This window comes from Herpailurus yagouaroundi, unplaced genomic scaffold, assembly GCF_014898765.1.
Source record: "Herpailurus yagouaroundi ecotype Mexico unplaced genomic scaffold, PumYag 208, whole genome shotgun sequence".
NCBI lineage: Eukaryota > Metazoa > Chordata > Mammalia > Carnivora > Felidae > Herpailurus > Herpailurus yagouaroundi.
The window spans coordinates 7948275-7957641 of NW_024412439.1; the positions used below are offsets into that span (position 1 = coordinate 7948275).

The 9367-nt window shown below is 52.1% G+C and overlaps 1 protein-coding gene across 1 annotated transcript in view; it reads left to right on the top strand.

The window, feature by feature from the left end:
• Positions 1-214: 214 nt before the first annotated feature.
• LOC121015900 (myosin-3) overlaps positions 215-9367 on the top strand; it is a 22394-nt gene continuing 13241 nt past the window's right edge. The window contains exons 1-13 of the mRNA XM_040453189.1: positions 215-324; positions 928-1138; positions 2206-2349; positions 2788-2944; positions 3383-3410; positions 4235-4343; positions 5477-5569; positions 6338-6401; positions 6480-6578; positions 7379-7482; positions 7569-7707; positions 8380-8498; positions 8582-8731. Of these exons, the coding sequence (XP_040309123.1) occupies positions 935-1138; positions 2206-2349; positions 2788-2944; positions 3383-3410; positions 4235-4343; positions 5477-5569; positions 6338-6401; positions 6480-6578; positions 7379-7482; positions 7569-7707; positions 8380-8498; positions 8582-8731 (1410 nt within the window). The 5' untranslated portion in view covers positions 215-324; positions 928-934. The remainder of the gene's footprint in view (positions 325-927; positions 1139-2205; positions 2350-2787; positions 2945-3382; positions 3411-4234; positions 4344-5476; positions 5570-6337; positions 6402-6479; positions 6579-7378; positions 7483-7568; positions 7708-8379; positions 8499-8581; positions 8732-9367) is intronic.

Genomic DNA, 9367 nt, shown 5'->3' on the forward strand with positions numbered 1-9367 from the left:
CCTAACAGGGATTACGACCTTCCTGCCCAGTTCTAAATGGCAGGCCCTGCTGATAGCAGCCAGATTTGGGGGCAGCCTGGGTTTTTACTGCCTTAATGGCTTACTTGTGGGTCACGTCCCACCTGCTCCTCCAGCTGCCTCTGGGCCAAGGCCCTTCCTAAGTCATTTGTCTGGCAGTCTTACTTAGTTATCCCACAGAGAGCCGTTTCAAAGCTGAACCGGATGCTCCCACGTGCCCTGACTTTGCCTTTTGCGTATTTATTGCAGGTCAGGTTTTCCACGGCTGCTGCTTCCTGCTGCCTTCCTGTGGGTGTGACTCTCCAGGTAAGAAAGGTCCAGTCCCTCTGCAGTTGGAAGGCTCCAGGTAATTCAAGGTTACCAGTTTCTCCTGCCTCCCAGTGGCCTTGAGGGCTCAGACCCAAGAGGGCTCAGACAAGCACAACTTAGGCTGGAGAGGAAACTTCCAGACAGATGCTGGCATCTGACGCCACTTGTAGTCTTAGCAACCGAAGGAAGCAGAGGCTTCCTTGTGTGAGGAGAGAGCACCCTGAATCCAAACGGCCCCCAAATTCCTTAGCGATCTGCCACTTAGCACCCTGCCTTTGAAGAATGGCGTTTATTTGTCAAGTTTCCCTCGGCACCACCTGGGCTTCGCAGAAGAGGAAAGTGAGGTGCAGAGAGCTGCACTCGGCCCTGGGGCCCCTTCCCATCCAAGACTCAACTGGTCAGAGCCTGGATTTCCTGTGCTCTGTGCATTTTGTGCAGAGAACCCACCGGGCAAATATGTGCACATTTGATTTTCGCAGCCCTGGGGTCCCGTGGGTGGAGCCCCGGGGAGTGAAGGGCGGCTCAGGTAGAGCCGCAGGGACTCGGGCCTGGAACAGGGTGGGGTCCCCTCCAGGGCTTACCTGCTGGTCCACCTTCCAGTGACACCATGAGCAGTGACACTGAGATGGAAGTGTTCGGCATCGCCGCTCCTTTCCTCCGGAAGTCGGAAAAGGAGAGGATCGAGGCTCAGAACCAGCCCTTTGATGCCAAAACCTACTGCTTTGTGGTCGACTCAAAGGAGGAATACGCCAAGGGGAGAATTAAGAGTACTCAGGATGGGAAGGTCACGGTGGAAACCGAAGACAACCGGGTAAGCCTTGCGCATGCCCCCTGCAGGCCGCTGGGCCCTCTGTCCGTCCCTGGGGTCCCAGCGTCTGTGCCCCTGCCCGCGCCCACATGGCTTCCCTGGTGTCCTCGGAGAAAGCCTAGTAACGCTGGCCTCAGGCTGCAGGGTGGGCGAAGATCCCGGTTGTGACTGGTTAAAGCGATTCGCGTTCAGGAGCCTTTGCTGATGTTCACAGCACTCTAGGGGCAACGCAGGGGTGTGGGGTTGGGAGTCCAACTGCGAGAAGATCTCCTTTAGTAAAACACTCTCGCTTGGTAGCCTGGGTTTCCCTATTTCCTTCTAGTGGTAGCCACCTGAGGAAGTATGGAAAGTATGAAGTATGGAAAACGGGTAGGGGGTCCTAGTGGACCACACAGGCGCCATGTGAAAAGGCAGCCTCCCTCTATGTGGCCTATTACATTCCGGCCCAGAACATTGTGGGGGTGCTTGGAGAAATTCTGGACTTCACTACTTTCCGGAATCGAGTCCAGAAGAATCTGGAAATGTTCCGAGAAAAGTTTAAAAGAAAATTAAAAGAAGAACAAGAAAATCTGAAAGAGAAGAGGAAATAGTGTCAGTGGGTTGGGGTGAAGAAAACAGGCAGTGAGAATTGCCCTTCGATGCCACCACGCACCGGGGCTCCGGGAGGGTGGCTCTTGGGATGTGGCAGGTGGCGAAGCTGAGAGTGGGTCTGCGAGGCAGCAGGGAAGGTGAAAGCCAGACATAAGCAAGATGGTCTGGACCCGTCCCAAGGAGGGCTAGTTGCATGGGGTGGTTTAAGTAGATCCCTGCTTGAGGCCAGGAGAAGGCAGGTTGCCCGCCCACCAGCCTTGCCCAGAGATGGGACCATTGCAGAGAGCAAAAGGCACAATCCCTGAGGGACAGAAACAATCATGTGCTGTCACTGCCCCATCTTCTCCCGCTGTCAGAGGGGCCTTTTCCCCAGGGCTTGCCCCTTGGGATCCAGGCTCTTTGTGGGATCCAGACAGATACCTGCAGGGGGAAAAACACACAGCGGACCCCAGGTAGTCCTTGTATCTCTTCCCACGCAGACCCTGGTGGTCAAACCCGAGGACGTGTATGCAATGAACCCCCCCAAGTTCGACCGGATCGAGGACATGGCCATGCTGACGCACCTGAACGAGCCAGCCGTGCTGTACAACCTCAAGGACCGGTACACCTCCTGGATGATCTATGTGAGTGCCCACACTTCCTGGGGCATCTGATGGTGCTGGGGGGTGGGGGCAGGTGGGGACATTTGTGTGGGTAATAGCATCAGAAAGCCTAGTGTTTGACTCAGCTGTCCAACAAAAGAGGGGAAATGGGAGGAGAGGATGAGGGAAGGGGTTAGAGACAGACAGCAGGTGACAGAGGAAGAGGGGACTGGGAAGAGAGGCTGGAAGCAGGGAGGGAAGGCAGGGGCAGGAAAGCCAGGCTGAGCTCCGGGTCTGGGCAGGGTCACTTGCCAGAGGGCCAGCGGCTCCCCTCTCTCAGTCATCTGCCCCATCGCTGAAGAGAAATCAATCTCTCCTTTACAAGTTTAGCATAAGAAAAGTGAGATAATAATAAAAGCAAAGGCTTTCGCACACACACACACACACACACACACACACCCCGTTTTTACACTCCCACAGACCTACTCGGGCCTCTTCTGCGTCACCGTCAACCCCTACAAGTGGCTGCCGGTGTATAACCCCGAGGTGGTGGAGGGCTACCGAGGCAAGAAGCGCCAGGAGGCCCCGCCCCACATCTTCTCCATCTCTGACAATGCCTATCAGTTCATGTTGACAGGTGCGTCTCTGGAGGGGGGATGGGGGGGGGCGCTGGAATGGAGGGCCAGCCTGTACCCTCCAGCACGAAGAGAGGAGGGTAGAGGGACTTAGGCTGAAAGGGTCCAGATCTTCTAGGGCCTTGCAGGGGCCCTGCTAGAGAGTTTGGGTTGAATGCAAACGTTGCGTAAAGCCTATGAAACCGACAGGTTTACGGGGTGAAAATAAAGATTGCCAATGTCATGTGGTCCAGCCTGGTTAGATGAGAAGCCACTGGCTGGTTTGAAGCAGAGCCTTACCCTCTGAGTCCTACTGTCAAAGAGGAGGCTCTTGGAGCCACCCCTGGGACCACACAGAATGCTACAGGCAAGAGGACCGGCGTAGTGAACCTGGACCGCCTGACAAAATGGGGAAGTTCTTTCTGCCGCCATCAACTCTATTTTATTTTCTCCTCCTGCAGACCGTGAAAACCAGTCCATTCTGATCACGTAAGTGTCATAGCTGTGGCTCTTTGTCTCCAATGCAGGAGGCAAAGGTGCTGTTTACTCTGTGGATAAGAAAGGGGGCTCCTGGATGGCTCAGTCGGTTAAGTGTCTGACTCTTGATTTCAGCTCAGGTCATGATCTCACGGTTCATGGGTTCGAGCCCTGCATCGGGCTCTGCACTGACAGTGCAGAGCCTGCTTGGGATTCTCGCTCTCCCTCTCCCTATGTCCCTTCCCTGCACATTCTGTCTCTCTCAAAATAAGTAGAAGCCTAAACAAATTTTTTTTTTTTAAATAGAAAGTACTGGGGCGCCTGGGTGGTGCAGTCGGTTAAGCGTCCGACTTCAGCCAGGTCACGATCTCGCGGTCCGTGAGTTCGAGCCCCGCGTCGGGCTCTGGGCTGATGGCTCAGAGCCTGGAGCCTGTTTCCGATTCTGTGTCTCCCTCTCTCTCTGCCCCTCCCCGGTTCATGCTCTGTCTCTCTCTGTCCCAAAAATAAATAAAAACGTTGAAAAAAAAATTAAAAAAAAAAAAATAAATAGAAAGTACCTAAAGCAGAGTCTGTGATAAAAAGATGGAGATGGTGACGGGCAAGAGGGTATGTGCAAGGTCTCAGGAAACTGGGATCGCCCGCCACTGGGGCAGCTCAGAAGTGATGAGGCTTCCCTGGGGCCTCTGCCTCTCTGAGTAGTTTCTCACATTGGTCTAGTAGGTGTGTGTCCGCTGTGGCTCAGGGGTATGTCCAGGCCTCTGTGTGACATCTTGGGGAGGCAGTTGATACCTACAGGACGTGTTTCTTTCTCTCTCTCTTTGGGTCACAACAAATAGCGGAGAATCCGGGGCAGGGAAGACTGTGAACACCAAGAGGGTCATCCAGTACTTTGCAACAATTGCAGCTACTGGAGACCTGGCCAAGAAGAAGGACTCCAAGATGAAGGTATAGGGAAGGGGAGGGGTTTGCCATGCTTCTGCTTGTGACCGTGGTCTCAGCCTCGCAGCGAGGGGTGTGAGGAGGCCACATTCCCCTCTCTTCAAGGCAAGGAGGGTAGGCTCAGACTTGAAGTCCTCAGAGAGCCTGTGACTGCAGACAACCCAGTGTGGGGTCAAGCTTACACGACCAGATCCTGTGACTTCCTACGAAACAGGGATGTAAGGCTTAACTAAGGAAGGTCATTTGGGGCGCAGCTCAGAGAGCTTTTTCTTTTTTTCTTTTTTGATCTTTTAAATGTTTATTTCTTTTTGAGAGAGAGAGAGAGAGAGAGAGAGAGAGAGAGAGAGCACAAGCGGGGGAGGACAGAGAGAGAGGGAGACACAGAGTCCAAAGCAGCCTCCAGGCTCTGAGCTGTCAGCACAGAGCCCGACACGGGGCTCGAACTCACAGACCGTGAACTCACAGACTGCGAGATCATGACCTGAGCCAAAGTAGGTTTAACTGACTGAGCCACCCAGGTGCCAGGAGAGCTTTTTCTTTTTATGGCAGAATCACGTGCACCAGTTTAGGAAAACTGTAGCCACACGTGCTTTTCCAAACAAACAGATGACAACAGTACAAAATGAATGCAGATGACCCAACTAACTGAAGAACCGAGGGACTGAATGAAGCATTATGGGAATTTTATATCAAGACACCCAAGTGTACCCAAGGACGGTAAAACCTTGGTTTGCGAGTAGAGTTCGTTGGAGAAACAGGCTTGTAATCCAAAGCACTCATGTTATCAAAGTGAGTTTCGAGAACCATTGGCTCAGTTGGGATCATGTGACATTGAGCATCATGTACTACTTGTATTGCAAGACACTGCTCATTTATCAAGTTAAAATTTATTAGAAGTGTTTGCTTGTCTTTCGGAACACTCACAAAACAAGTTACTCGCAATCCAAGGTTTCACTGTATTACAAAACAGCAAGAGGGTGTGAAGTGGGCCATGTTGAGGATTTGTCGGTACTTGAACTGGAAAAGTCAAGGAGGGATAGGCTCTGCCCTGGACAGCAAGGGTGGGTGGGAGTGACAGGGCCAGGGAGTGGTTCCCCCTGTCCCTTGCGGCTTCTTCCTCCCACGATTCCTTGCATTAGGGGACGCTGGAAGACCAAATCATCAGCGCCAACCCGTTGCTGGAGGCTTTTGGGAATGCCAAAACCGTGAGGAATGACAACTCATCTCGCTTTGTGAGTCTGAGTTCAGTTCAGCTGGGGTTTTCTCTAGGGCCCTCAGGACAGGCAATCTTCCTGTCCTCTCGGAGGCAACAGGCTGTGTGTGTGGGGGGGGGGGGGGGGCGGACAGGCAATGATGGAATAGAACACAGCAACCAGACCATTTCAGATAATGATGCCTTCATGAAAAGCTCCACAAATGGGGCGTGTGATGGAGTGACTGGGGGCAGGATCTCCTTAAGACAGGAATGGTAGAAAAGGGATCTGGGGGGGGGGGTACTGGCCCATGAACCCCAAGATCTGCAGGATGAGGAAGGACAAAGGGAAAAGCAAGCACACTCTGGGGTGGGGGGAGACCTTATGTAGTCAAGGGACCCGAGAGAGTTCTCATGGTGGCAGCAAGGTGGGCAGGAGGTAGGTCCCAAGGGGTGGGGGAAGAGGAAGACAGTCTGGTCATGTGGAGGCCACAAGGGGGTTGGATTTTATTCAGGAAGCTACTGAGGGATTCTGTAAGCAGGGAAGTGACATGGTTTGATTTGCATCTTGAAAAAAAAAATCACTCTGTTACCTTATGACTGGATGGGGTGGGGGCCGTTTGGAGGAAATGTGGAGCAAAGGGCATGGAAGAAAGGGGGGCCCTCAAAATGGACATAGAAGGGAGAAGGAGACATACTCAATTTTAGGTAGGGAAATAAAGCTCCTGTTCACACTGCCCAAGAGACTAGCGGGAACACTTGGAACCGCTTAGACATTGGTGTCTCTTCCTCGCCCCACCTCCCATAGGGCAAGTTCATCCGAATCCATTTTGGAACCACCGGGAAGCTGGCCTCCGCAGATATTGAAACGTGTAAGTAGATAATGGACAGGATGGCGGCTCAGGGTGGTGGGGCCAGTTTGGAAAACAGTGCCACGTTTGTGTTCATAGATCTGCTGGAAAAATCAAGAGTGACCTTCCAGCTGAAGGCTGAGAGAAGCTACCACATCTTCTACCAGATTCTTTCAAACAAGAAGCCTGAGCTCATAGGTGAGGCGTCCGGGCTCTGGCGTCACCGGACCAAGGAAAGTTGCACCTGTATATAGGGGACTAGGTAGCCAACGGAAGAAGTCTGTTTTAGGAATAGATGTGGCTATTTTGACAGTGATGGGTCAATTTGGAAAAAAACAAAAGACAAAAAACCAGAATCCAGTGGACAGGAACAAGATGAAACCATGGCTGGATTTAGCACTGGTTCCAAAATCACCTTCTCAACAACTAGGCATTTAATTGTCCTTCCGCGCCCCCTAGTGTTCTGACGTAGGACCCAACCTCTCCCCAAATACCGCGAGGCACCAGGACAGGCTATTCACCTGGCCCCTTGTTCCACACCCAACAGAGGCTTAGGTGAGCAGGCTCTTTGCTCATTGGCTGTACTCGGCCCGCCTTCTGGTCCCAAGCCTGGAAACACGCTGCAGCCTTCAAGGGGTTTGGAAAACCACCTGTGCTTCCCCTCCATGGGGGCTCCTCTCCTGACCCCACTAAGCCAGTTTTCTGTATTAAATTTTCCCAACCTACACTGATATGCACCATTCATGTGCAAGGCAAGAGAACTCTAATGCTCTCTCGGGCTCCTAATCTACGTTGCCTGGGCAGGCTGCAAAGTCTTCCCTGGACTTTAAATGGTCAGCCACAGCCTGAGTAGTGGGAAGCTGTTGAAGAGATTTCTAACTCTAAGCTCTTTGGGCTCCAGCAGTCAGAACCTCAGCCCAGAATCCAGGAGCTCAAATCCACTGGGTGGATGTCTTCTTTGCACCTGGGGGACCTCTTGATTTTGAATGTCATTTCAGAGCTGCTCCTTATTACAACCAACCCTTACGACTACCCGTTCATCAGCCAGGGTGAAATCCTGGTGGCCAGCATTGATGACGCGGAGGAGCTGTTGGCTACCGACGTAAGTAGAACAGAGGCAATACGTGTCGGGTGCCCCTCCTCCATCACAAGGGTCCGTGGACTAACATGCTGTTCTTTGAATGCCAGAGCGCCATCGACATCCTGGGCTTCACCCCAGAAGAGAAGTCTGGACTCTACAAGCTGACAGGCGCCGTGATGCACTATGGGAACATGAAGTTCAAGCAGAAGCAGCGGGAAGAGCAGGCAGAGCCTGATGGCACCGAAGGTACAAAATCACCACAACAGAACATAAGCCCAAGCTGGGGGGGGCGGGGGGGGGGGGGAGTCTGTGGAGATCATTTGGTGCCTCGTTTGAAAGCAATTAATCCTTCTTCCACCTGGAGAGGTGGACCTCTCTGGGGCTCTGATGCCTAGTGTTACCATCCCCATTTGCTGAATCACTGGAACGGGCTTGTTTCCGAGGCAATGAGACATGACCAGGGCTTTCCGGAACCCAGTCCTACCTTTTCATAAAAGCTATCATATCCTCTGAGTGACTTGGCTTCCGTTGGCCACATACCAGCAGTTTAAAGTTATGGAACATGGGTGCCTGGGTGGCTCAGTTGTTTGAGCATCCGACTTTGGCTCAGGTCATGATCTCATAGTATGTGGGTTCGAGCCCCATACTGACATACTGGGGTTCAGCCCCATACTGAGCTCTGACAGCTCAGAGCCTGGAGACTGCTCGGATTCTGTGTGTGTGTCTTTCTCTCTCTGCCCCTCCCCCACTCATGCTCTGTCTCTCAAAAACAAATAAACGTTTTTTAAAAATATACAGATATGGAACGTAAAACAAGACAACCTTCACCAAGCTTTGAAACATCTGGATGATTTTCAGAGTGGTTCCTCTACTTTGCCAAGCCTGACGGGTGTCCCTCTGTCTTTCTTTTCCTGGCAGTGGCCGACAAAACAGCCTATCTGATGGGCCTAAACTCTTCGGACCTCCTGAAGGCTTTGTGCTTCCCCAGAGTGAAAGTTGGGAATGAGTACGTTACCAAAGGTCAAACCGTGGATCAGGTAAGTGGCTGCTTAGAGGCTGGGAGAGACACAGGCACCTGACGGCCATCACCTTCCAACCCCAGTGACCTTTCCTCTAACAGGTCCACCATGCTGTGAATGCCCTTTCCAAATCAGTTTATGAAAAGCTGTTCTTGTGGATGGTCACTCGCATCAACCAACAACTGGACACAAAGCTGCCGAGACAACACTTCATTGGTGTTTTGGACATTGCGGGCTTTGAGATCTTTGAGGTTTGTGTTCCCAGTGCTCATGTCTTCACATGGCTGTGTGTGGAGGGACTGGTCATGATGATCCTAGAGGGAACAGGTTGAGGTGAGCAACCTGTCAGAGCAGCACACCCTGTAGGGCACCGTAGGGTGGATCAGGTAGAAGAGAAGTACTTTGTGGGGTGGGGGGCTGTATAATTTCAAGAGAGGAGGACATGCGTGGTAAGTGGAATTTTATAAAAGACATTGTGAAGTGGATAAAAGAAAGAACTCAAATGCATTTATTGGCATAGGAAGAGCCAGCCACATAGAGAAGTTGATAAGCCAGTCACGGGATTTTCACATAAATACCCTGCTGTTCTAGGTTCTCATATAGCCATCCGTGAGAGCATATATTTTGTGTCTACAAGAGACACAAGACATGCTGGCGAATGAAAGATGAGCTTGTAGTTTGTAGAGGAAAACAGAAGGTATGTACTGTGCACCTAAGAGTAACTACAAAATAAGCAGACCGTGCTTGGTGCACAGGAGAGATCCTGACCATGGGGACTCGTGGGACAGAGAAACACCTTCTAGCTAGAAGTTAAGAGAAGTCTCCAAGGAGGAGATGTGATCTGGGCTAGACCCTGAAGAACATGCCCGTGGGGGGGGGGGGGGGGG